General features: G+C 40.3%; 1 protein-coding gene across 4 annotated transcripts in view; it reads right to left on the reverse strand.

The window, feature by feature from the left end:
* Positions 1–27,343, reverse strand: part of pcxb (pyruvate carboxylase b) — a 326,810-nt gene that overhangs the window by 243,554 nt on the left and 55,913 nt on the right. For all 4 annotated transcript variants that reach the window (XM_085267190.1, XM_085267193.1, XM_085267192.1 and 1 more), the window contains exon 10: positions 15,990–16,108. In XM_085267190.1, coding sequence (XP_085123316.1) covers positions 15,990–16,108 — 119 coding nt within the window. The remainder of the gene's footprint in view (positions 1–15,989; positions 16,109–27,343) is intronic.

Raw genomic sequence — 27,343 nt, forward strand, 5'->3', positions numbered from 1 at the left:
TCTGGAAATTTGACAAAATAGAAGCAATAAAAGCATGAGAACACTTTTGTTTTTGCTCGATAGACAATCATAATCTTGTTGCAGCACTTCTAAAAAGGCCATATTCCATGGCAGCTTCTTCATCTGCTCATCCTGTTGCTGCATTAAGAGCTAAATGTAATGAAGGCATTTCTCTCAAACACTGCCTCTTATTGTCTCTCTCACCATTTCAAAGAGCAAAACGGCACAGCGGGCCATTTATGTAGTCGTACTCGTTTTTTCTCAACTGTCATAAACCGTAGTCCTCAAACATGAAGTATTAGATAACATCAGGTTCTGATTTCCTCATTAACACTTAACATCGTACAGCAGATACTGGTTACTCCACATCACAACACATGTAACTATACAAGACTCATTTAGTACGGCCAATCCTCACGATTATGGATTTAAAAATAAAAAAAATACCACCACCAGCTTTAAGAGATTACCCTCACCAACTAGCCTCACCTCTCCCCCCCCCACTGTCACTCAGCACCAGATCCCCACAGGGCTGCGTTCTCAGCCCCCTACTATATGTCCTATACACATGTATGCACACCAACCCATGACACAAACATGGTTGGGCTCCCACCGTTGCTGAAGCTGAACATACTTAAATTTAATAATGGACTTCAGGAGACACAGACAGGACCACTCCCCTATAAAGGGAGAATGGGTGAAACCTGTCTCCACCTTTTCTGGCCACTCATATCTCAGCTGGTCTCACCTGGACCCACAGCACCATCACCTTGGTAAAGAAGGCTCAGCAGCAGCTGCATTTGCGTGTCCTCAGGAAGAACAACCTGGACCAGATGCTGCTTCTGGCCTTCTACCGCTCCTCAGTGGAGAGCGTGCTCTCCCACTTCCTGGGTGTTTGGTATGCAGGGGCCAGAACTGAGAACAGGAAGGCTGTGCAGAGAGTAACAATAAACTAATTGGCTGCCCTCTGCCACTCCTGAAGGCCATCACCACATCCTCCCTTCTCAGTAAAACAAGGGCCATCACAGGTGACCCCTTGTACCCCGACCACCACCTGGTTTGATCCGCTACCCTCTGGTCAGAGCACTCAGGTCATTCAGGTCCCACGCCTCCAGACTTAACAGCTTCTTCCCCTGGGCCATTTGGACGATTCCCCACCCCTACCCTATTCTATCACCGCACAGATTAATCAGTGCAAGAACTCCAAACAACTGAAATGTTAGACTTAACATCGAACACAGCAATGCAAGAACGTGTTTATCAGTTTCACTGTGACACAAAAGCACATCGCACAGTCAGTACAGCTCACATGCAAGCTACTGTTTAAAAATTGTCGATTGGCTATGTCAGTGATGAATTTGATGGATTTTGTTAAGTAACCATGCAAAATTTATTTTCAACATAACACCGACTGTTGGTGGCAACAGGTTGTTTATTTCCATCTTGCAATACAACAGGTTTAACTGTCTTTTCTTGTGGGTTAAAAGCTGCCTGGAAAGCTTCATTTTTTCCTGCCAAGAATGGAAAACAACTGGCAAGACAACGATGAAATGAAGATGCTGCACAAAATATAATGGCTTCCTCCCAAAGTTCTGTTATTACTCAAGAAAAAAAACCCTCTTTAGTCCAAGTCTGCTGCAGATATTGCATGGACTGCATGTTTGTAGATCTGGCCATGTCACTCATTTGAAACTTAATACACATGAGCACATATTAGATTTTTTGCATTCCATTTATAGAATCTAAAAAACGCAGCAGCTGCAGAGGCTGTCATGAAGCAGATACTTTCCTTTATATGACATTTATACTTGTTTTGTATGTGAATTTTGACAGGATAGAGTCTCAAACTGTACTTTAAACAATTACTGCATATAGTCAACTGTTGCAACTTTGCCTTACTGACCACAACTTTTATCCTGTGCTACAACAAATTAGCATTCAAACACCACCACTCTCACATGTTTGTGAGGTTTGTTAATTAAAAATAATTAATGGTATTACCAAAGCAATAAATGCTGAGTCATTTTGCATTTGTCATTTATAAGCTAGCAACAATAACTAAAAGCAGTTTTTCCAGATATGACGCTGAAGCCAGAGCTTTCTGTACCATATATCAGACTGTTCGTCTTTAGTGTTGAAGGTGAGATATGGTTCACATGAGGTGTACCTGTGATTGTTTTCAGGGATTTGAATTGATGGAGCTTGATGGGGTGACTCAAACAGAGGATGTAGGCACTGACTGAGAAACATTTATGGTTGGAAGGTGGAGCAGCTTCATTTGTTAGGACAATTTCCACACTGGAAATATTCTGCTAACTCTAAATGAACTGTTAGAATTTCTTATTGCGATTTCCTTATTTCTTTCTTATTCTGAACTGAATATCGACTTGACACATGTGTAGGAATGGAAATTGATGATTTAGTGATTCACGATCGATTCAAATGTCTGTTGAAGCATTTCCCGTCTTTGTTGTGGTAAGTTTTGGAGTCTCCACTCAAAAGTCATTACTACATATATTACACCGAACACTTTTCGTTAAAGTAATGTAGTACGTTTCTTAATTATTCCCAGGAGAAAGTAATTTGTTATACTACTCGTTACATTACTTTTCTGTTACTCTGTAAAAATAGCTGAAACAGTCTCATAATCCCCATTTAACATAAACCTGAGGCTACAACCCCAAACACCAACAGAAACTGCTAATGAGGATGCACATCTAAGCTCTTTCACTTAGAATACAAAGCTGACCACACAAAGCAAAGATAAAAACAAGCACAAAAAGGGGAGGCTGCAGACTAAATGCTTATCTGCTTGTTACCTGTTGAAGTTCAGGATCTGGGGCCTGTTCTTCGTACCTCGCTAAGTAAGTTAGCTGGATTAGATTGTTGATGATTTCGCGTGATCTTGGATCGTTCGGTTCCCCGAAGCTCATCCGGGACTTGCTGTCATAGCAACAGAGCCGTAAGCGTAAACCTGCTCGGGAGCAGGTTCACTTTATGTAAACAGGATTAGATCGCGGCCACGCAGGTATGTCCGCTTCATTTATACGAAAGCAACAGCGATATTCCACCACTGTTTCACCATAAATAAATAACATCAATGTAACTAAAGATAATGCAGCACTTGATCCTTTTATTGATGTCACACAGATACATACAGGTCATTTCCTAAAAAAGGGAAATGTACTATTAACATTCTATTACATGTATGTGATTATTACAGATGTAATTCATATTTCAGAGTAGTAATTGTAAATTACTTCGTGTAATCAAGATGAGAGACCACGGCTATAAAAGCGAAGGTGGATTTGGGAAGTCTGTCGCAGCCATGTCCTGTCCGTTTACGCGAGCCACCCATTGCGGAAGGTGCAAGATTGATAAGGAGAGTCCTCAGAATCCAGCGTATATTGCGGGACAGATAGGATCCTTTAGCTCAGAGTGACAGTGTGCTCATAGAGAGATATCGATTTTCCCGTGAGGGTATTATATACTTAACCAACTTGTTGACGAGGGGTGCAGGACCACCACCTGTCTTTTTTTTGCTCTGCCCTTTTCTTGGTTGCTTTTATGAACAAACAAATAGATTATTTCAGGGTCTCTTTCCAAGAGACGAAAAGCAATATAAGTGATAAATATTACCATTCTGTAGAATATTCTTATATTTCACTTTTACTTGTTCCCATGTTCTAGTGGGTCCTGTTGTGGCTCTAATGTGAAAGGGGATATAATATAACAATATAATATAATGTAATATAATATTGGATAATATAGTGTAATATAATAAATCTATGAATAAATAATAAAGTGACTGAATAGTGGTATTGTCATGCGCTTTGGGTGCCTTGAAAAGCGCTATATAAACCCACTCCATTATTATTGTTATTATTGAATTACTTACGAGTTTGATTTGTCAGCAACTTTCTGCCAGCCCTCTCTCCTTGCTTTTGCAGCCTTTGCAGTGTTCCCTTGCGTTTTAATTAGTGTGAATGCTTGAAAAGCATTCACAGTATTGTTCTTCTAATCTTTATTATTATTATTATTATTATTATTATATTTTATTCTGTATTCCGTACGTTTTTTGTAATCCTACTCCTTCAAAACCGTTCAACTTAGAAAAACCATTCCAACACCGTTAGATTCCTATTCTTTTGGACAACACTGCTTCCATTTTTCATATTTTTAACATTTATATTTTTAATTTTATTCAACTTTATTCAACAAAAATTTATAATGTATTTCAATGGGGAGACCCTTCAAATCCTCATTCAACTTACTCATTTTTAAACTCTTACTACTTCCACATACATTGACATAGAGCCACCATTCAAACTTTAAAACGAAGACAAGACATTCAACTATTCAACTTGCATTTATCTTTTCAATATCTATTATACTTTTTCTTCAGTTCCAGTTTAAGTTTCATGATGTTTTTTCACCCGTTTCAGAGTTTATAATGGGTGTGTATGGGACGGAATGTTGGGGCTAGAGTGAGACAGCTCAACTGCTAGAGTGAGAGGAGCAAAAAAATTAATCTTAAAATCTTTTTTAAAACTGCTGCTGTGTCCGCAGCGTTTGCTCTACAGGTATGATTTTACCCTCAAAACGTAGCCATCGCTGTCCTCTTTCATCCAATGTGTTTACTATTGTACTAGGTGTTATGGTTCTTTCATAAATGTCACCAATGCACAGCCTCCTCCCTCCAACTCTTCCATAGACTCTAATGTTAAAATGGCTCAGAAGGTTCGTTTGAAAATCAGAAGAGCATGGTGTCTTTCCACTGTCACCACGTCCATATAATAAACTCCACAGACATGAAAACTGAGAATTTGGTAGACTAGACATTGCTGTCGCTCACAGTGAAAGAATTTTGTCAATACAACTTTTACTTTTCATTTGGGAACGATTTGTTTCGGCCTGACTTTTCTGTTCATTTTAAGCAGCAAAAGTGAGGTGCATGTCTGTGTGCGTGTGTATGGAGCCATTGGGTGCAGTCACTATAGCAACCAGGCTCACACCTGCCTGCTTAACGAGCTCTGCCTGCCACTGTGCCAAGATTCATCTTAAACACTTCTCTTTCAACTGCTGCTGTGTCCACAGTGTTACAGCCATCATTTTACCCTCAAATTGTCGCCATTATTGTTCTCTTTCCAACACCGTATCTTTCAAAGCTCAGGCATTTAAACTTTTTAAACTGTGTGGATCAAAGTGGAGGGATCACATTTGAGTCATTCAGTGATTCAAAGAATATGACCTTTTAATATTCATTCAGATGTTTTCTGACTCTAAATGTTCTTTTCTCATTTCTTAGGGTTTTCTAATTTACATTTAAAACATTTTCAGTTTTTTTCCAACTCCTTCTTCTGTGTAACCTTCAGCTTTTAGCAGTTCAGCACCTTTGTTTTCAGGTTAAATTCGTTTTTTTTTTTGTTTTTTTTTAATCTCATTCAATATTTTTAAATCAAAATTCAGCAATTAATTCATTTCAGTGCATACATTCAGATTCAAGCATTCACACTGCAGTTTCTTCAGAAAATGCACTTTCTAGTTAAACTCTGAAACTCCTGAAATCCCTCAATCAAGAGTTCTTGCTCTGCTGCCGAAAAATACCGAGCCGAGCGTGCCCCTTCGACATTTTCGCCGACCAATCAGCGGGTTGCCGATCAATGTTTCTACTATCGATGCGTAGCCCCTTTTACGACACCCAGTGATGTCACATTACTGCGTCCAGCTGTACTAATCGTCAACAACAGGTATGTTCGGGGAACCGGATTAGCGAGCTCACGGTTAGCGCGATGGTTTGGTCTTGGATGTAGTGAGCGACGTACGAAGAACGGGCCCCTGGCTGCTTTCACTCTGGGTTAACGGCTAGCTTAGCATACAGTACAATACAAATGTATTTATATAGCACGTTTAAAACCAGGTTACACAAAGTGTTTCACAAAGCAAATGACAAATGATTACACTGAGCAATAAAATATTTAAAAACAGTAAAACGAAGAACAAAATCCTTAGTGATTAGAGATAGGGAGTAGGGCTGAACGATTATGGAAAATAATCTAATTGCGATTTTTTGCCCCAATATTGCGATTGCGATGTGATATGCGATTATTTTTTAAGGTCTTTGTCTTCTGTATTATTAAACAAAGACAAGCAATACATCATATAGTATGGCCAATACTATATTACATTAATTTTAAACTGTTCTTTCCTGGAAGACAGACCTCTGTTATGATGACATGAGGTGATGCATGAATTGATGACTGACATTTTTATTTAACTTCTTCAATCACAACAGTATATTTGAACATACACAATAGCTTATTTTTAGCTTACAAACATCTGAGCATAAAGTGCTGACAAGGAACCCTGGTGTAAACATTAAAATGAAAGTCAGTACAATGTGCAGATTGCAGAAATATACATAAACAAAATCAGTGGCTTTACCACACTCAGTTTTTCGTTTAACCCGAGCAGCGAAACTCCGCGGTGATCTGAAAATGATGTGCCGGGAGTTGTGCCGTTCTCGGCCGCATCAGTAACCCTCGAGCTCCCGGCTAGCTGTCGAGCTGGTGGGTAGCAGACGCCTCTGAAAACGTCGAAGCACTTTTGCAAATATGGGATATCTTGATAAACCGAGCAGATATTTGATGTTTACACAACTACTTTCTCGCCTGAAAATATGTTAAAAGTTTATTTTGTGACCCAGAAAGATTAGTATGAGTAATTTTAAAACTTAGTAGCGGCCGCCATTGTTGGAAACTGGAGTTTGGCTGGGCCGCGCTATGAATTCTGGGATATGGTAGTAATTTGGACAGCCTTCGGCGCGTCGCTGTGACGTAATCGGTCTACAAATGCGGCCTCAGGAGGATGCAGCCCATGAATTTGGACATGTCCAGAGTATAATCGCAGCCTTTGCGGTTAGAAAATTGCACTTGATCATGTCGCGATATTATCGCAAATGCGATATATCGTTCAGCCCTAGTTAGGAGGAGAGCCGCAGCATTCTGGACAAGTTGAAATTGTTGGAGGTGAATGAGTTGGAGTCCAGTGTAGAGAGTTACAATAATAAAGTCTGGGGGTCAGGAAGGCATGGATAATTTTTTCAAGGTCTTTGCGCAGTATTAACCGTTTGACCTTAGAAATTTGGTGTGATTGAAAAAAGCCAGAACCAACCACAGAGGAAACCCGTTTTTCCAGCTTAAATCAACTATCTGGGAGTACATCTAGATTACTTACACTGTCTGTAATAAAGCTAGCAAAAGGACCAAATCCAGCAGCTAGCTGATCATATGGAGTATGACTATCAAATAACATGATCTCAGTTTTCTTCTCATTTAAAATGAGAGAGTTGTCCGACAGCCACTCTGACCTCTTTCAAGCAGTCAGACAGGTGATTCAAAGGAGCTGGCAGGTCATCAGACAATTTGAAATAGATTTGAATGTCATCAGCATAAAAGTGACAGGACATTCTATACTTGTCAAAGATGGAACCCAGGGGTAACATGTACAAGGCAAACCGTAATGAGGCCCAACACAGAACCCTGCGGTACTCCACAACAAAGAGAAGCAGTGGCAGACTTGCATTTGCAAACATCCAGCCTTTTGTGCAATAAAAACAAACGTCCATATCCGCGCTGTAGACGACGTCGCCGTTTTCCCCTGACATGCAAACTGAAAGCTGATTGTAGCGAGAGTCCAAGAACCGATAAGCGGGATCGATGGGCAGACTAACAAGTCCAAGAAATTTGACTGAGAACCGCTTTTCTACAACTGGTTCTCGATTTCCATCACTACATATGTACTAGTTCAGGAACTCGTGTGCACTCTTTGCGAGGCCTATATGAAGACGTATGAAGATTTAAAATTTAATTTAAAAACCCCTTTTTCCACAACAGCCACACAATCGCTCACTGTCTCTTTAGAATACTCAGAGCCCAGCATGAGCCTGGGGGTATAATTATATCACTTTAGGATCTAAAGGACTCCTGTCCACCAATCAACCGAATGTGCAGGGTCCCTTGACAGCATGTGGACACTCACACACATACACCCTGACTTGGTGCACACAGTCACTCAGAAACACACACTGAACGTACAAAGGAAAGATCATTTACAGCTAAATTACAGACAAATTGAACCTTGAGAGAGGAGAAGTTCAAAGACAGAGCTGGAGCTGAATGCAGAGGCGGTCTCGCAGTCTTTCACAAACACACTTGTGCCTTTCAGACAGACGAGCGTCTCTCACACACAGGGTATACCTCCCAGGCAAAATGTATCTTACATTTATCTCACATTTTGTCTGTCGCATACGCAGACACCCCAGACAGAACTGCCTCCATTGTTGAAGAATTCGGGAAAGCAGGAACACAGATGAATAGGTATTTGCACAATGTTCCCTGTGTATTTCTGAGTGTGCGCACGTCTTCGTTGATGCCTTTGGACTTGAAAATCTTTCATTACGGGGGCGTATTTGTGTGTGCATCTATGAATGAGAGTGAGGTGCGAGTGAGTGAGTGTGTTCATTCCGATTACAGATTGTGGTATTCCGCCTCCTCACTGACACTTGTGTACGTGCTCATTACCACTGCTGAGAGAAAGAGCAAAGCAAAAGCAGCAGCGAAAAGTTAGAGGATGCCTTCTCAGTCAAAAAGACACCACCCTGTCAAGACGCCAGAGCTGTGGAAAACCAAAAAAGACAACTACTATCAGAGCAATGTGGAGAGAAGGTGGAGGAGAAGTGAAAAGAGCATCTGTTATGGGAGAGCAAGCGGGAGGACATATGGAAACATAGGAAGAATGTTTAAGAAGAAAAATCTAAGGTTTGTGGCGATATCAGCAGATGTGTCATTGCTATTTGTCTTTACAGACTTACTGTGTTTGCACCTGCACAGATTTATCGGAAGTGGACAATGCAGGAAAAGAAACTCACAGTACAGAACTGCTTATTTAATGCAAACGTCTTTACACTCATTTGTACTGAGACAGAACTGGGGCTGGTCTCACTGGATTGGTTAAGGCATCCTGCAATGTGAGGTCTATGTGCTAATGGGTCTCAGGTGATTCTTCCCTGCTAGCAAACTCCTGCCCGAGTAGAAGAACAATTCATCTGTAGTGTCCGCAGATATAACCCTGGCCTTACTTCTTCAGTTTCTTGACTAACTACATAATATTTGTCATGGAGTTATGTAGCATTAACTAAACCACTGACCCACGAAACAGTATAGATAATCACCCAATATATGACCTGCTTTATGAATATGGGAGCAAGAGTGTGCCCAAATTTTAACCAGTGACTTTTAAACATTCTTCCAAAGGTCGCATGTGAGAGCAATTATGTCCTCTCCACAGCACCTCCTCATAAAGTTCAGTGTCAAATTGAAGATTCTGATTACAACTTCCACAGCTCTTCATGTCAGGCGCCTTCCTTTATTGGCAAACTTCTAAATTCACACATAACTACGATGTATGAGGTCAGCTCATCAGTGCTTCCTGGTGGCACGTCTGTCCAGGTGAAAGTCAAAATGAGACTGGAGATTTTGACTTTCGGGGTCAGGAAGTTTTTTTTCTTCCATTGGACTTGAGATCTGTGGACACTTAATAAAAGATGCTTAAGACATCTGTGTAGGCCTGATTTCAGCCATTTATACCAGGTTAACTGCTGCATCTTAGTATATCATGTGTGAAGCTGCCTTTGCAATGTCACTTCATTACTTCAAAGCTATTCTTTAACCATCTTTCATGTTGTCTGCTGCCTGCACTAGTACATGAATGAATGGAGCCAGAAAGACAGGCAGGTACAGAGTGATGAGACAGCAGGATAAGAGAGCAGACTGAGAGACTGAGGACAAAAAAAAAAAAAGGAGAAGTTCATAAAGGGACAAAGAATGGATGAGGCAAAGGTGAACTTAAGGACAGAGATTGTGAGAGATGAATGAAAATGGATGTTGAGGTGAATACGAATGAGAGGAGAGGATGACAGAGAAGAGATGGATATGGGGGAGGAGAGCAAGGAGAGGGGTAGAGAAGGAGTCACGGCTCTGACAGAGAGCGGTAGATACGGAGGGAGGAACTGACAGGGCTGAAAGGATGGTGCAGGGAGACGGGAAGAGCGAACAGGAGGCAATGGTGTGACAAAGAGAAGGGAGGGCTGGAGAAATGGGCAGAGGTCAAGAAATAAATGCGCCAAGTTGGTTGAGGAAAGACAGACGAAGGGAACAGCCTGAGGGAGGAGCGACAGAAGAGGCAGAATGGTATGGAGGAAGAGGCGATGGAGGATTAAAGAGAGAGATGGAGGCAACTTTGATACATGAAAGTATACGTATTATATTAACCCTCGCTGCAGATAGCATCCTATTACTACCAGCTTAGCTTCTCACTGGAGACACTAACATGTATAGAAATAAGGGATCTGCATAACGTTTGATCACTCCTGTTTGCAGTCAGGTGAAGTAGTGGCACTCTACTTATCCAGTATCCCCGTGTGGATGGAAAGTGAAGATAAGAAATGTACATGTGCAGGTTGTACTTTTTTTCCTTTAAAGAGGAGTGAGTGGGCTTTGAGGAGCACCGTGTTCAGGTGGATTTTTGTGAGCCCCGCCTCCCTCTGTTATTTGGGCACAGTATGCCTTGTGGGACTGTTTTCATACATTTAAAAATCAAAATACAAATACCCAGCTCCACATCAGCCCAATGTTGAGAACCAAAATTCTTAAATAGCTGCTGGCAACAGAGGAAAAATCTGCTCCAAACCTCATGTCAACAAACATTTTTACTGCTAGATAGTTCAGGCAAGATAAAGCCAACATTTGGAGACCTCTAGAGATTCACGGGAGAGTTATTGTTTTGTTCGAAGCCACTGACTCTACTTGTACTTTTGGTGCCAAATTTCAACTACACTGGATGACAAGAGTTCAAATGGTTGAGGGTGAAGCATAGTCCAAAAGGACACTGCAGCAGCCTGTGTTTTAGCCAGCCGCAGGCCACTTCTTGGACCCTGCTCTCCTGTCAACTCTCCACATTATCCAGCTACATACACGAAGAGAAACCCACACCTGTGGACTTATGTTGCCGTTTTTAAGTGGAAATGATATGAGCACCATTACATGAAGCATCAACTCCCGCAAAGCCTGCCAAGGATTACAGGTGATAATGGACATCCAGTAATCCACACATACACGACAGAAAGAGGAAAACTAGAAAACCCAAAAAGTGACAGACATCAAACATAGAAGAGATAAGGAATAAAGATGTGGAGTAAGAATGACTAATTTAAGGGAGATGATCCAATTACATGATTGTAGGCTTACTGGCATGGTGACCATCGGACGTACATAAATGTTTTGAATGAGCGTGCAGAGGGAGGATTAAGGTATAAAATTAAACTAGGACTCCGCTGCAGCCAGGTTGGAGAAAGCTAAATTGAACAGAGAATACAGAATGAATTAAACTGAAGATATTAAAGTGGTGAAAAACAATGTTGGAAGAGCGCGGGGGAATGAACGGCGAGTTCAGCAGAGAGTTTCAGAACTTGGTAAAATATTTCCCTGACAAGTCTGTTAATAAGAGTGCATTTCGCATGAAAACAAGAACTAATGTGCTCACACCTCAGGTTGGAAGTGCAGTCAAGTGAAACGGAGAGCTCAAAGATGAATGGACGCAGTAAAGCCCTAATACAGTTTTCACTTGTCGTTTGCACGCAAATGCAATGTTAGTCTCAAAAGTACATTTCCTCTACAATTAAGACGAATATACACTGAACTTCACCTCTTCAGGCACTGTTCTCTTTCCAGCCGTCATCGGGAGTAACCCTACCCTGGCTGCTTTGAGCTAAACCTGAAATGAAAGCTGTGCGTGTGACAGCTGAAACTTTCAAACACGTTTCACAGGGAGAGCTGCCCAGATTCAAGTAATTACTGCACTCCTGCCAATTCAAATGACCCCAATTCCCCAAAATGTCAAATTACCTCAGCTATATGGGGTTTTCTCTGCAGGATGAACAAAATATGACAAACTGCTGCAAGGACGGATAAGAGGGGATCCGTAATAAATGAGAATGACTGTGTCAGTTTACTGTCTTGCTGATACAAGCAGGGGACAGGTGGATGAGGCTGCAGTGAAATAACGGGATAAAAAAAAAAAAAACATGGATATACAATGTAGAAGTATTGCTCATATCTGGTGTTCACAAATAATGCAGAATGATGCAATAATACAGACGTCCTTGTTGAGTTGAAAGCAGATGAAATGTTAGTATGATATTGCCACAGTTCTTTGGCGTCCCTTTCCAGTTTCAAATATATTGGACTTGGCACGGCACTCAATAGCAGTACAGCAGTACGTGTTTACATCACGGCAATATCTGCTCCTCAAATATGAAATGCACGACTTATTATATACATGCCATCTTATTCTAACATTATTGCTTCCTAAAGACTATCCCAGTATAGCTCTGCTTAGTTTCTATCATTCATACGGCGACATGACTAAAGGAGAAAAAAGCAGATCGGGATCTAAGAATTGGTTTGTTTAAAAAGATAACACATTAAAGATATGTTTATGTAAACTCAAAGGTTTTTGGTGCCTTTTGCACAGTAGGAATGTTTCTAATATTAGTGCATCAGTCTTATGTTGAGCAGTTTTTGTTTCAGTGTTCTTATGAGCAGACCCATGTTTGCCATCTTTTCTTTCTGGTATGTACATGCTGCAAACGAATCGTTTCAATTATTGACACACTAACCACATCTCTGCACTTCAAGTCCAAAAGACACCAACACCGCCAACGTGCCCAGTTCAGTAACTCAAATTACCAACTTGTGCAAAGCCAAAGCATCTGCACCCCTAATAATGCAAATATAAGGGCAATAACAAGCACATAATAAACCATTTAAAAACACCAGAGTCATAAAATGACCCACCATAAAGCTGTGAATGCAGAGAGAAGCTAGCTGGAGACCAAAACCTCTTAAAAGCTATACATGGAACATTTAATTCTGTTGTTACACTTGGCATTTTTAATGTGAGAGCCTGGGAAATGACTCACTGAATATTTAAGGACATGGCTATTCCACAGCGGCTTCATTTTTTACCTCTGAAGGTTACTGCCTTTGTTTCGCACAATTACAGTTATTTACAACACTATAAACTATTAAGCTTAGCCAAGGCAGGGAAGGGGGGGAAAGAAAAAAGCAAAGTGCTTTTGAAAATAAACTATTTGACATTTTTGATAGGACTTAATGATGAACAATCTGCACACACACAGGGTTTGAAAACTACATGGCCCACTTCAAGTCCATGGAAGAATATCGAAACATGTTGCATGTGTGGGCACGGGATATCCAGGGGCTTAAATCAATAAACTGTACCTCTTAGGGGCACTGGCAAGGCAATACACTCAGCCACTTTTTCCAGGAACACCTGTTCAACTCCTCGTTAAAGCAAATATCTAATCAGCCAATCACATGGCAGCAACTCAATGCATTTAGGCATGTTGACACAGTCGTGATGGCCTTCTGAATTTCACTGAGCAGCAGCTGCTGACTGACTTTACTGGGATTTTTCTAAACAAATCGCTCTATGATTTACAGAGAATGGTCAGAAAACGAGGGAATATCTAGAGAGCAGCAGTTCTGTAGAAATGCCTTTTTGATGCCAGAAATCAGAGGAGAATGGCCAGACTGCTTCAAGCTGATTGGAAGCCCGTAGGCCATCTCCGAACAAACGTTAAACCTTAAAGCTGATGGCCTTCAGCAGCAGAAGCCCACACCAGGTGCCACTCCTGTTTGCTCAAACAAGAAACTAAGGATATAACACAGGCTCACCAAAAACTGCACACGTGTTGCTGATCACATCGATCCCTTTAATACAGTGTACACATCTGTTGATTTCCAGCAAGATAAAGCACCACTGAAAGTGGACCGTCTTTTAGGTACAACTATCAACTTGTACCTAATAAAGTGGCTTTCAAGTCTTTCTGGCTCCAAGTTTTAGGCACAAGACTTCTTGATACATTTCTGGTTTGAATAAAGCAAGCTCTCACCTAGTCAGACAACCCTGAACGCAAACTTCTCTTTAAACGACCAAAATCTGGACTGATAAGAAATGCCGAACCTTAAATGTCGTCTTTCGAATAATTAGTGCAATTACCTACAATTTAAGGGCACACACTTAAACGCAGAGTAATGAATGGTTTCAGAAGACCTTTCCAATGCTAGTAGTTCTTTGACTAAATTATCACCATAGCAAATATTTATTGATGTTTTTCCTCCACTCAGAGCTTATTAACTGTGCTGCAATGCAAATCCCTCAATCCTTTAAGAAAAAACAAGACCAACAGAAAGAAAAGCTAATGCAAGACAAGAGTGTGGAAACTGATTAAGAAGAAAGAAATCAAGTTGTCAGTCATGTGTTTGCCATGTGCAGCAGATGTTTTGTTTCCACCATCTGCCAATAACTTAGTGTTAGTAGCACTGGTTAGTGTGTCAGCTCCGTTTATTAATGCAGCAAATTAGGCAGAAAATCCTACATTAATTAGTCTAATTGTGGTTTTCTGTGTGTACACACATTAGTGCTAAAACCAAGATTTGTCAGTCTTTGTGCAACTCCAGTGCCAATGGATCTGTACCTATCTGGCATTTGTGTCTTATGTTGTGTCTCATCTGTGTTGTTTCAGCTGAGCAAATCTCACAGGTCATCAGTAGAGCAGAATGCTATTTATAGCTTTCATTATCCTCTCGTTCTCTCCTGTCCCATTTAAACTTGTTGTCTCTCGACCCTCCTCTGACCTCATCTTGCAGCTTCTCTCTTCACTGCTTCCACCTGCTCAGGTCCTCTTCTTTGTACTTGTCAGCTTTCTGTCAATCTCCTCTTTCTCTGTCTTGTCCATTTCACCCTCTTTCTTGCTTTTTGACCATTTTTGCCTCCTCATGTACTTAAAACTCCACTCCTCTTCCATGTACCTCTAACATTCACTGCCTTTACCTGAGACAATTTTCAGAGCAGGAAGCTTTTTACATTGATGCTGCCAAAAGTGAAGCTTGATTATTCCTACAAAAAAACCTGACGAAGATTAAACATTCTTTAAATATTTGGATGCTCACATGATGTAGTATTATTATTATTATTATTACCTACTTATATAACATATGCACAACATATGTTTTTTTCTTACCACAGCATTTTAAGCAGCTCGCGGTCTGGACCACAGCAACGCCTTGACTGTACAGCCATTCTTATTTGCTGCTATGCTCACTGTTCTATTGAAATACCCAGTTACAGTAGCTATTAGATTGCCTCATATGTGACTCTTGAATACTTTGATACACAGAGAAGCTGGCTCATTGACTGCAAGCTGCCCAGGTCCTATAGCTGCAAACAAGCCAAAAGTACCACCCTTCCACAACCGTGCTTGACAGTTTGAGGTGTTTGTTTTTTACCAAACATGCCATTAAGAATTGATTAATTTATTTTAATTTTTAAGGATTGAATGGTCTGATCTTAGGGTGCTGGGACATTTACCCGTGAGAAGATATTGACATCGAGTTTACACCCCAGCAAACTGCCAAAACCTGCTTTTATAGGTGTGCTCACACCTGCTGCTGATCAGTTAATCAAGAGCAGTTAATTAGTAGAACCTCGCTGCTGCTCATCCTCTTAATACCTACAGAAGCAGTAAGAGTATATTTAGCTTCTTACAGGACTGAGAATTATTTTTTCATGACTGTACATTTATTAAGCACCAAGACTTTCTCTCTTTATCTAAACAGATGTAGGTCTAGACTGAAGTAGTGACCCAGCTTTGCATTCTGTGCAGCTTGCAAGACAGCCACTGATTTATTTATTTTTCAACAATTAAGAAAACACAACCAACAACCTGATTTTTTTTAGCATATCGGCAGGTCCTAGAGAATCCCCGTCTATGGACCAATCACCCCAAAGAAACACATGCAAAATGCAACGACCCCAGCATCTACAAAAGGTGAACTTCTACTCACTCTGTGATTTCTTCGGTGACCGTATGTTCAACCTGCAGTCTGGAGTTCACCTCTATGAAGTAGTGTTTGCCGTGTTTATCCACCAAGAACTCCACAGTTCCTGCATTCTCGTATCCAACCTGCAGCAAGAAAAGATCACATCAGAGCAATTTTATAGCTCTTAATTATCCAAGTTGTACTGGTAGCATTAGTTGTGTAAACAATCAAGCAGGTAAACCCACTCATCCTGTTGAGCCATGAAGGAGAAAAACAAAAGGCCTTCTTACTCTCTTCAGGCAAACATGACTACATAAAAGCACAAAGAATCAGCCTCATTACTTGTTTAGAGTGTAACAAGTAAGTTAGGGCAGTTTTCATCTTTCCTTAATGCAAAATCAGGTCATTAATCAAGAGGGATTTATTTCAATCTCAAACACCATTTTCTCTACCACCTTTCATCTACTACACTGTAATTATAATCACAACCCTTGTCGTGTACTTTATACCGCCAATGTGTCGATGCTGTTGGGGATGAGATCTTGAAATGTCCTTTAAATGATGTGCACAGTGTAGAAGTGCTACAAGGAAAACATAAACGGAGCATAATAGGGGTGGACAAAGGGGTAGCTGTGGCTCAGGTACTGCCCACATACTCTATTCCAAGCGCCCTTGGGCATAGCAGGGAAACTCGCGTCTCCTTTTATAGCCGATCCAACATTTGCATGTGAACGGGCAAATGACAAACTGTGAGCTAATTACAGACTCCACCCTGGGCTTATTACATATTAACACCTCCACACCCAAAATGATAGATGGGATCCATAGAGAGAGACATATAGCATCAAAAGCTCCACAAATATTGGTTGTGCATTGGGTCAGATAACTGCTCACTGCCAATGTATTAAGTTTGCTTTCCCATCACTACTTTCTACTGGAAAGGGGATCTTCAATTAAGATGTCTGAGAAGTTTATATGAAGAAAATAAGGGATGATGGTTAAATAAGAAGTGTAAAAGACCAGGATCTAATACAGCTACGCATCTAAAATCTCTCACACTCACACAAGTCTGACCCTACAGGCTATGGTCAAGCAATCTAGTAATTGTCCTGTTGTGTTTAGCACCTGGAGGGACACCTTTGGGTCCTGTGGGCACCATAGTGCCGCCCCGAGCTGGGCTTCTTCTGGCATATACCACTGACAGCTGAACAGATTGGAAACTGAGAAGTCCTAAGGATGATTTAACACCCTGGGTTTTTGTTGTTTTTTGTTGTGTTGCAAAGCCATTTCTGATTAGTCGTTGTGGGTCTCAATGTTCTGAAGGGCTAGACCCCTGCTACATCGAAGTAGCGTCACCAACGAACACACAACAGTGCACATCAGGTGGAGTCAACCCTATGCAGTGCATGGAAGCAAAAGTATAACAATGGAGCTACCAGTTCAGCAGATCACAAACATGTTGATTTTATACTGCACCTTGGAGGCACATAGGTCATTAATGATGAATAGGTTTTGACATTTCATCTTAATGTGACTCACTTTCTAACAACAGCCTTCAAAAAAAAAAAGAAAAAGAATGTGCAAACTACATCTCACGACTTCCACATAGTCAGCCAACAAATATTCTCTTTTTGGCACAGTTATGATGTTCTATTAATCAGAACTATGAAATCCACCATATAAAATTGCTTTGTTTTATGGAAAATTGCATTTTAACCTTATTTTCCAGAAAACAAAAGGCACTAAGGAGAATCACCAACTGGTTCTTTTCAATTTCCACTTTGATTTTAATGTCAAGCAGGATTTGCAGTTTTTTGAACTAGTTGTTTATTATAGTTCATGTTTCTTCCTTAGAGTTTTTGGAATGACTGTCTAAAAGAAACTAGTCTGGCACCCGATCGTAACTGTCCCAAACAAAATCTAACTATATAATCACCTTGTGTAATTGGTATTCTTTGAAATTGCACGACTCCAAATGCTTTCCTGCTCAAAGCTGTACATCGCTGCTCTCAGAGTAACACACCTCTGATGGAAATTAGCATGTTAGCAGGCCAATACGAGCGCTTTCCATTCATTCATCTTTCAAACTCCCACTTTGGATTGTCTCAGCACCAGTTTAATTTCACCCAGTGGGAGCTGCATACAGAGTGTAATTGGAATATAAATGCTACATAAATAACCTTTATTATCGTGCCCATAATTTCAAGACTGGGCAGATTTACACAAATTACAATCCTGATGTGAGCAAAGCAATGTGATTGGTTGGTACACCAACAATCAGACCAGCCCAAGTTCCCCAGATAACATCTCAGTGATTATTCCTATAATCAAAGCTTTGTCATTATTTGAAATCTACCGCATTTGAGAAACGGAAAAAGCAAAACGCAAATGTTAGAATAAAATTTAAAGGCCACAAGTAATCAAATGTCCAAACAAACCAGAGAAAAGCAAATCTTGTTTTGTAGTGTTGAGCTTTTTATTTAAATCAGACTAGGATGAATTCACCAAGAGAAATTAAGGACCTAAATTGCTTCTCTCCTGTATTTAAACAAACATGCTTGTTTAGTTCTTAATTGTTAAACCAGCTGCCTTCAGGATTGCTTTGCTTTCCATTTGGCGATCATAAATGTTAAGACATTCAAACGGGCAGAGGAAAAGACGGAGATTGATTGCAGAGACAAAGATGGCCCTAAGCTAAATTGCAGCAATTAGACTCTGGCAACTAAATAAGACTTGAACAGAGCATCGCTGTTGTGGAAACGCAGTTAGAGTGAAAAATAAAACCAGGCTAGCACATGGGTCTGTAATCAAACTGTCCATTTGAGTAAAATAACACCTGCTTAAAATGTCTTATTAATCCCAAAACTTGTAGAGTTGCATCAGCCCCCAGAAAACTCATCTCACAAGTAAACAGATCAGGTGTATAATATGCAGACTCACATGCAAATTCATGCATCAAATACTGACTGAAAAAAATAAAATAAAAATACAAAATTCAGAAAGTAGTGATTTCTTCTCAAAGAAAAAAAAAAGACCTATTTATGAAACTACCTTGCAAATTCTACCAAAAAACTGACTCAAAGCATTCACAAGCACAGAGAAAACTTACAATGTTAAACACATGCAAACATGTGTGCATACTAGCTATATGTCCTGATCTCTGGTGATGGCACAACTGCTGGGCTACTTTGTGGACACACATTGCCAGAATGCCATTTTTTAGCTTTATTCACCTTTGCTTCAACCTCCTGCATGAAGCCAGTTATTTGATCCAAGACTTAATAGATGAATTCTCATGGAAAGAGATGAGAAAGCACACTGCAGCCTTCAAACAGACATGTAAACACACACCTCCATTGACTTCAAGTGCACACAGATTCCCACATGTACTGTACCAGTGTGTGTGACTCCATATTGCACTGGTGTTTTTTTCCCCCCTGCGCTCACACAGTGAGTCAGTGAAGTAGCAGCCAATGTAACAGATTGAGCGGTCACCGTTTTATAAGGTCTGGCAGCCAAGTCAATGAACTGCACAAGGAGAGGTCACCAGCATGCACATGAAAGCATGCGCACACATTTCTTTAAGCATCTGTAAAAAGAATAAGGAGCATTTACACATTTAGCTCCCTGCTGCAAGTGTTTGATTCTGCTTAAATGATCCCAGCACTGATGAATGGACACTGGTGTATAGCTTTGAATAAAAAGTGACAGAGATGGATAGCAGGTATTGTACGAGGTAGACGGAGTCAGCGTGTGAAACAAAATGCATTAAGAACGATTCGTGGTGCTGAGTGTCAATGGAGGGAGGGGAGTTGGAGTTAAAACTGATGGATGATCAAATGAGGACAAAGACAGACGGGGGAAGTGTTCAGAGACGGTGGAAACAGGACAGAGTGAAAGTAGATTAGAGGAAGTATTCAGAGGTAAAATAGCAGAAAACTTAAATGATGGAGGCCCGTATCCCTGGTTACCCTCTCTACACATACTTTACCTTGAAATCATTTACAACTTGGTAACAAGAAGTCAAAATTTAAACTCAGCAGGAACTTGTCATCTTTGGCAGACGCACAGTACCCACTGAAGCCCCAAACACCTTGATCAAGGGGGGCAAAAAAGTAAAAAATGAAACCAATATCGTGAAAGAAGCAGCTCGACCTTTACCAGTTACACACCAAACCATGACGGCCTAGACAAACTGTGGTATTTTGTAAATACAATAAACATGAATTTAGTGTAATTGTGTAACTTTATTAGCAGCGTCCTCCTGAAATGCGCCAAGAGCCTCCTCTCTGCCCCTTATTCCTCTATGGTCGCCATGGTAACGCGTAAATATTTCTTTCAAAATAAGACTACTACAACACGGGAAGAGAGCCAGGAAAAGGATAAAAGGATAAAAACCCCAAAAACCATAAATTTTACACCCGAGCCTCAAATCTCGCGGCCCGACACCAAACCACTCACGGACCAGTACCAGCCATGGCCCGGGATTGGGAACGGCTGCTTGATACAATACAATGACTAATTGCTAAAGCCACCTTATTTTAATAAAACCACTTGACAGTAAAATATGGCAAATATTTCCATGGAATATATTATAGGACACAGTCTGCTGGTGATCTATAAGCCCAACAAACTCTAGAAAATAAACAGTGGTCACAATCATTAGCCTCGCTTTATCTTTATCCATGTTTTTCTAGTTGAATCTCACTTTTTCCATGTCTTACAATAATGATTGTGACAAAAACTCAACATATCTTCCTCCAATGATGACAGCTAGCTTTTCATTGCAGTGCTTGTGCAATTTGGCATACCTCATCCTCTCCTCGTTTCTCTTAATAAAGGCTTCTTGGCAGTCATCCTATTAAGAGCACTTCCGATGAAACTTGTCAACAGTAGACGATAAACTATATTACCTGGCAGTTTGACTTTTTCCTGTTTCTTAAGGACATGACTTCCAGAAACTGCTCATCTGTTGTAAAGAGTTGTTTTTAAGTCGTGACACATTTGTCCTCCACTTGAACAGTCTTTTTTATTAAACGACAATACACACAGACACACGTACGTTCTTAAGTTTAAGATTAATTTAATGGGGACAACACTTAATGAACTGTTTTTGTGACAAAATGCACGTAACAAAGTACCTAAAGATATCATTTAAAATTTGTTGTGTGTAGAGACAGCACTGGTTTGGCTAGAGTTAAATGCCGTTTTATGTCTGAATGATTCACAGGTCAGTGTTAAGTGGCTTTAAAAAAGGAAAGAAAAAACTTCCTCTATAAATGGTCAGATGCGAGGACTGGACTGAAAATGAGAGAAGCAGCAGCCAAAGTTCAAGAAAAAAAAACCTTCAGAAAGCCAGAAATATTAGAAGAAAGTCTGTCTCCTTAGAAACAGAAGGAGGGCTGGATTAAGACTTTTGCACAACACAGTTTTTAATGATCATCTTCTGTAACCCCAAAAAGTCAACAGCTTTCAGATCAGCTGTTATGTTTGCTTGGTACAGTACTTTTTCACAGTCACGTGTCTTCTGATGGCCCTGCACGCCGACTCATCTTTTACCTTCTGCCTCTAAGCTTTATTTAGAGGTGATGTCACTGATCTCTTGTTTTTGAAACCAATTTATCTTTGAGCAATTTGTTATTAACTTTTCTAGTCCACACAGGGTGGCTGAGTTCAGCGCTCACTTTGTGTAGAATAAACAAACCCGATCGAAGGACTTCATCAGCCGACTAAACGGTCGCAATCAGTTGTGTTTTTCCTTTATATCGGTTCTTTGAACACTGCCACCACCTCTGCATGCTGCTAGACAGTTATCACCCGATTCACTCCTGAATGGACGATACGAACAGTTAAACATGAACTGGGAGGCAGTAAAAATGATTCCACTATGACGACGTCAAGACCCGTCCAGGTACTTTGCTTTTCTCACAGATTGTGTCTGCTTCTGTGTGCATTTCGCTAGGTTTACACATCTAAAGTACTTTGTTAGGTTTATTTTTATATTTGCTTACGACAACAGCATAAATGGTCTGTCACTTATCAGAAAGGCTCACTAGGCTCCCAGTATCCCAACAGCAGAAAAAAAAAAAAGGGGGGGGGGGGCTATCGTCAGTGTGTATGGGACTGTTAATATCCAAATTCCTAATTAAAACAAAGATTTGTGTCAAAATACTATTGTAGCTGTTGAACAAAATAGGCACTTGCAAAGAGACGGTTTCTAGCACCAAATCCTGCAAATCTACTGCACACTGCCAATTTTCAGGAAGGTTTTTTTTTTACATATCCAAGAAATATTGGGTTCAGCTGGTCTCATCAAAAAAAGGGAAAAAAAGAAAATACGTCTCTTCAGAAATGTCTATTATGTGTGGTGCCCCCACTTTCGTTTGATTTCTGCAAGGACATGCACGCGCACGAACGCGCAGGCACATGCACACAAAAATGCTGGCAGATGAAGGCTGGTGCAAGGCATAACAATACTGTTCATCTTTGAACTAAAAATCAGGAACCTAGCTTAGGATTAGTCATGGAGAGAAGGGATAGAGAAAGAGAGCTTTCAAGATTTATTTCTTAGATTTTCAATTACATTAAGCCCTCAAACTCAGCCTGAAAAAAGTAAAAAAAATCCTCCTAAATTCCACCACAACATATACACACAAACACTCTCCACTGTCACCAGGTCTGCAGACTCACTCAGACTAAAAAACAAGAAATGATTGTCTCAAGGTTGTCACTGCCAGATTGCTGTCTCAACATGCAAATCCTCAGAGGAACAATATTGATAATTCACTGCACACAAATCCTTCCAATCCCCTGCCATCTCCCAATGTTCCATAACCACCAGACTGACATCGACACATGCTGGGTCATGAAATGCCCAGGGACAGTCATAGTAATGTGCTACAAAGCTCCTAAGCTGCATGTGTGATGTGCAGCACATTGCAAAGCTAGCAAAACAAATCAATCACACAATCGATGGTACTGATTCTTTAAATGGGTAAGTCTGGTGACATTGTTGTGTATTGCTCGTAAATTTACTGACAAGTAGTGGGATTAATTCAGGGGCTGCAGTTTAGTTCAAAGGGTTGCGAATGGGAGCCATATGACCATATGCCGTAAAGCTAACGCAGAGTATGTTTCCCCAGTCTGAGCTTTCCTTTTTTCCACTGTTCCATCAAATAAAGGATAAAACTAGCGTACTAGCGTTACGTTTAGTCGACGTCCTGAACAGAACTTTCCTGAATAGAAAAGATTGATTCCTTTATATTCGGTGTACTTAACATTGTAAAGTGAAACTGAATCAGAGCTTATGTTTCAGTAGCATACAAATACACTCACGTCCATTGTTCATTCCGCAGATTAAAATCATAAAATACAGCACAGTTAATAAAATAAAAGTAAATAAACTATAAATACACATAGGTTTGCTAAAAGATGCAAAAGAAAAGATTTGAGAAAATGTACTGTAGTTCGGTTATTCAGAAGTCAACTCTGATGTAAAACATCCAACATAATGAGCATAATCTACTGCGTTTAAATATTTGGGAGGTCTGGAAATTTCAAACTTGCAACGCTACGGAGCAGCACTGAAGTGTTCTCTTCTCAGAAATATATGCTAAGCGTCCAGCACTTGCTAAACGGCAAAAGGCGTAAAACACTGGTTTGTTTCCTAAATGACACTGATCTTAATTTTCAGTAAACCCCAGGTGTCCTGCCATCAGGCTAATTTTGAAAGCAGTGAAACAGTCGATGTCATGAAAGCTCATACAGGCTACACTTTCAGCATTTTGTATAATATGAGGGAATCAAAATGTGAAAATAAGCTGACACGCAAACCTTCAATGCACAGTTGATTCACGGAGCAAATATTACATAAATCGTACAATACGTCACACTCTACACCTCATCTAAACATCGCTATGCTGTTCGCTTTAACTACAGCTCTCATTTTTCCCCTCTTCTCTTGTGGGGATTGGAGTTAATCTGGTGCCAAGACTTTTTGTAATCTGATCCAATTCCCTTTCAGACTTGCAACACACACAATTCACAGCTGATACAACCACAGAAAAACACCAACATGCACACGCGCTCAAATAGATCAGCTACATTTCAGTGGTGCCACCTCTCTAATCCCTTTGCTGCAGACAGCTACCAAAGCGGTGCAGCTCACCCTCCCAAAACAATGCACAGCCTAAAAGCACACATAGGCACCAACACATAGTAACACACAAAAAAAAGCCAAAAACATAATGAACACATCCCTGTATGCACACACATTTATATTCATCCCAGCTGTAATGAAAGGAGCTTGACCAGAAGCCCTCCATCCATTTACAAATCATGAATTCATCCCTTCATTCCAGCTGCTCGTTATTTCTTTCTCTCTCAGTGATGCCCGTCTATACTCTCACTTCTACTCTTCGCTTGTGTAATTAAGATTCAGATCATTCTCGCATCTTCTCAATAGCCATTTTCAACCACTTGCAGCTTCATTTTTATGCCAAGGCATTTGCAAGACATGAAGCGAACAACTTGTTTGGTCTTCAACAGAAAACCAAACAGACTTCAGGAAGAGTATTGTGGGTATAAACACTGTCACAGATATGTAAAGCAGGGATGAAAGAGTGAATCTCAAATCAAATCAAATCACTTTTATTGTCACATCACATGTGCAGGTACATTGGTACAGCACATGCGAGGGAAATTTTTGTGTGCGAGCTTCACAAGCAACAGAGTTGTGCAAAATACAATAACATAAACAGGCAAAATACAAGAATGGCTAAATCTGAAACTCATAGCAATTGCTCTGTTTAGAGGGTTTTCTGGGGATTTCTCTGTAACTGAAGTAGCAGTTATTTTGGAGTTGTTTGCTACTGTGGTCTTATGTGACAAACTCCTCTCCTGTGATCATGTTCAGTAGATCCAATTGTTTTGCCACAATCAGCCACAGTTGCATCCCAACATTTACTAATTAGCAGTAATCACCAAACTGCTGGATTTTTAAAGGTGTTTAGACATGAAATGCCTCAAAGATTTGATTACCTGCCATTAAATGTCGCACAAATGGCAGACTCAGAGATAATACATTAAACAAATAATGGAAACATCTGTTGAAAACATGGATTATTCTGATTTTTTTATACTCTTCAGGCCATCAGAAGATGGCTGGCAAACAGCCCATGTATAATTAAAAGCAGAAATATTAGGGATGGATGGAGAAAAAAAGGAAAGAGGCAGTTAAGTCAGGTACATAAAACTCCTTTTCTCTTAAGTGTAAACTCTCTTGCACTGGCAGCCCCCCCACTGTCCACTGCCTTTGCTTTTCTCCCTTCATCTTTCTTTTCCTTTACTTGGCAACAAGTCAAAAGACATTACTTGCCCCACCATCATCTCTCCCTATGTGGTCCACTTTCATCTCTTTCCTTTCCCTTTATGCTTATCAAGCTTTCAGAAATTAAGTCTTCACGATCCCAAAAATGAAACAAAACTTTACTTTATAAGAAAGAGGGAAAAAACGGAGCAAGTGTCAGTGATTATGGGAGGAGACAGATGGCAGAAGAACCATGAACAGGACACAAAAACAAAGTATTGAAGCGATGAGGGAAGGTAGATGTTGAATGGAGCAGATGGCTGGACAATGAACAGACAGTAAGAGAAAAATGATGCAGCTAAAGACAGATTTTGCTCACAACGTCTTTGCCTAAACACCTGTAGATCTGCTGGAAGAGACCCTGGCAGGGTGTTAATGAGAGGCTTGGGGATGAATAACGATTGAAATGTGTGGCATAAGCCTGATGAAAGGAAAGGCTATGGGGATGAGCAAAGCAAAAAGGCTGGAAGTTGCAAGTACATACATGCTACTACTGTGCAAACCCTGCTTATGGACATAGACTAGGTAAGACAGTCTATAAAAGCTTTCTACAGCAGTAGCAGATTAAAGCACTGCTCCAATGAAGCCTCAATAAACAGCATAAAGGACGTGTCACATGCTTCCTTTACCGTATTTTTTTGACCTATTTTTTATTCTTATGCCCAATTTGTAATAGCCTGCAGCTCCCCCAAGAGAAGAATGGAAAAAGAAAAAGAAAAGATGCTGTATGACACACAGCTGGATGTTGTGACAATATAAGAAATCCTATGATGATATGAGACAAATCAAAGCTGAGGTGAATATGACGACAACTGAATTTAGATGCACTTATTAAAAGATGTGCTTTCAAGTAGCTATTGCATAAACAAAAGTCATTCTGTAGCTGCAGAAAAACTTTCAGATTTCACAGTCATGACACATCAATGATGTTGACGAAAAATATATAAAAATTGATCCTTTGATATTCCCTCACATTAATGCGAGATCGTGTGAACAGAGCAGAAGCTGCAAGACCATCAGCCAACAGTGTAATAGGAGGTGTACAGAGACTGGAAGCAACGGACTCATAAAAAGTGCACACAGAAAGAAGGGATTTAAAGAGGGAGAGAAATGCACACAGATTTTAAATCAGTATAGCTACAGACAATACCTAACAGGAATTTACAGTCCACATGTGGTGGACACACAGCATTGTGGGCTCATAAAACCTGATGTTTACTATCAATTAATTTAAAAAAGAAAAAAAGGCCAACTATAACCATAACTTTACTTGTACTGCAGAGACACAGAAATCCAGACTCATCCTAAAATAACACTGCATGGTTCAGAGAAAGATTCTACAGGCTGATTCGCTGACAGCAAGGCAACACACTGTCACATTTTATGACACCAAAAAATAAACCGCTATACAGAAAGAGAGAGAGGCTATTTTATACATCTTACACCATGTGTATGTGCTAGGGGATCATCTTTTCCTGTAGAAATCTAATGGCGTCAACTTTGGCCCTTAGAAAATGTTAGGCAGCCAACTTTTATACATCTTATTGAAAACATACAACATAACTAAAAATCGGATTAACCTACAGCTTGGAATTAACAGTAAGGTGCCATATAATACCCAAAGACCCATTTATAGATATTAAAATATTTATTTTAAACAACAAAGAACCTTAATCTCAAGACATCTACCAGCTCCCTCTCCATTCAATTTTTCTTCCTTGCATTCTCCCCCATCTTGCTGAAGCCTGCAATATATATGAGGCCATAACATTTTATACAGGTCTTTCTGATCCTCTGCCCTATTTCTAAAGGCCTCCTCTCAATCTGTCTCCTCCCCGCTGCCTCAATCTACTCCTCTTTCCACTGCTTATTCTGCCAGTTTTTAGACGAGTGCTGCTTTCATGCTCATATCAATGTACACAGCCCAGTGTTTCTCAAAAAGACATCACCATACCTGGTCCACAGTCTAAGCTCTGATGCAGGTAATTTGACGAAAAACTCAATGCTCACT

This window comes from Mchenga conophoros, linkage group LG3 (assembly GCF_057382185.1).
Source record: "Mchenga conophoros isolate Kocher_MC1m ecotype Shallow Benthic linkage group LG3, M_conophoros_male_GT1.1, whole genome shotgun sequence".
In the NCBI taxonomy this organism is placed as follows: Eukaryota; Metazoa; Chordata; class Actinopteri; order Cichliformes; family Cichlidae; genus Mchenga; species Mchenga conophoros.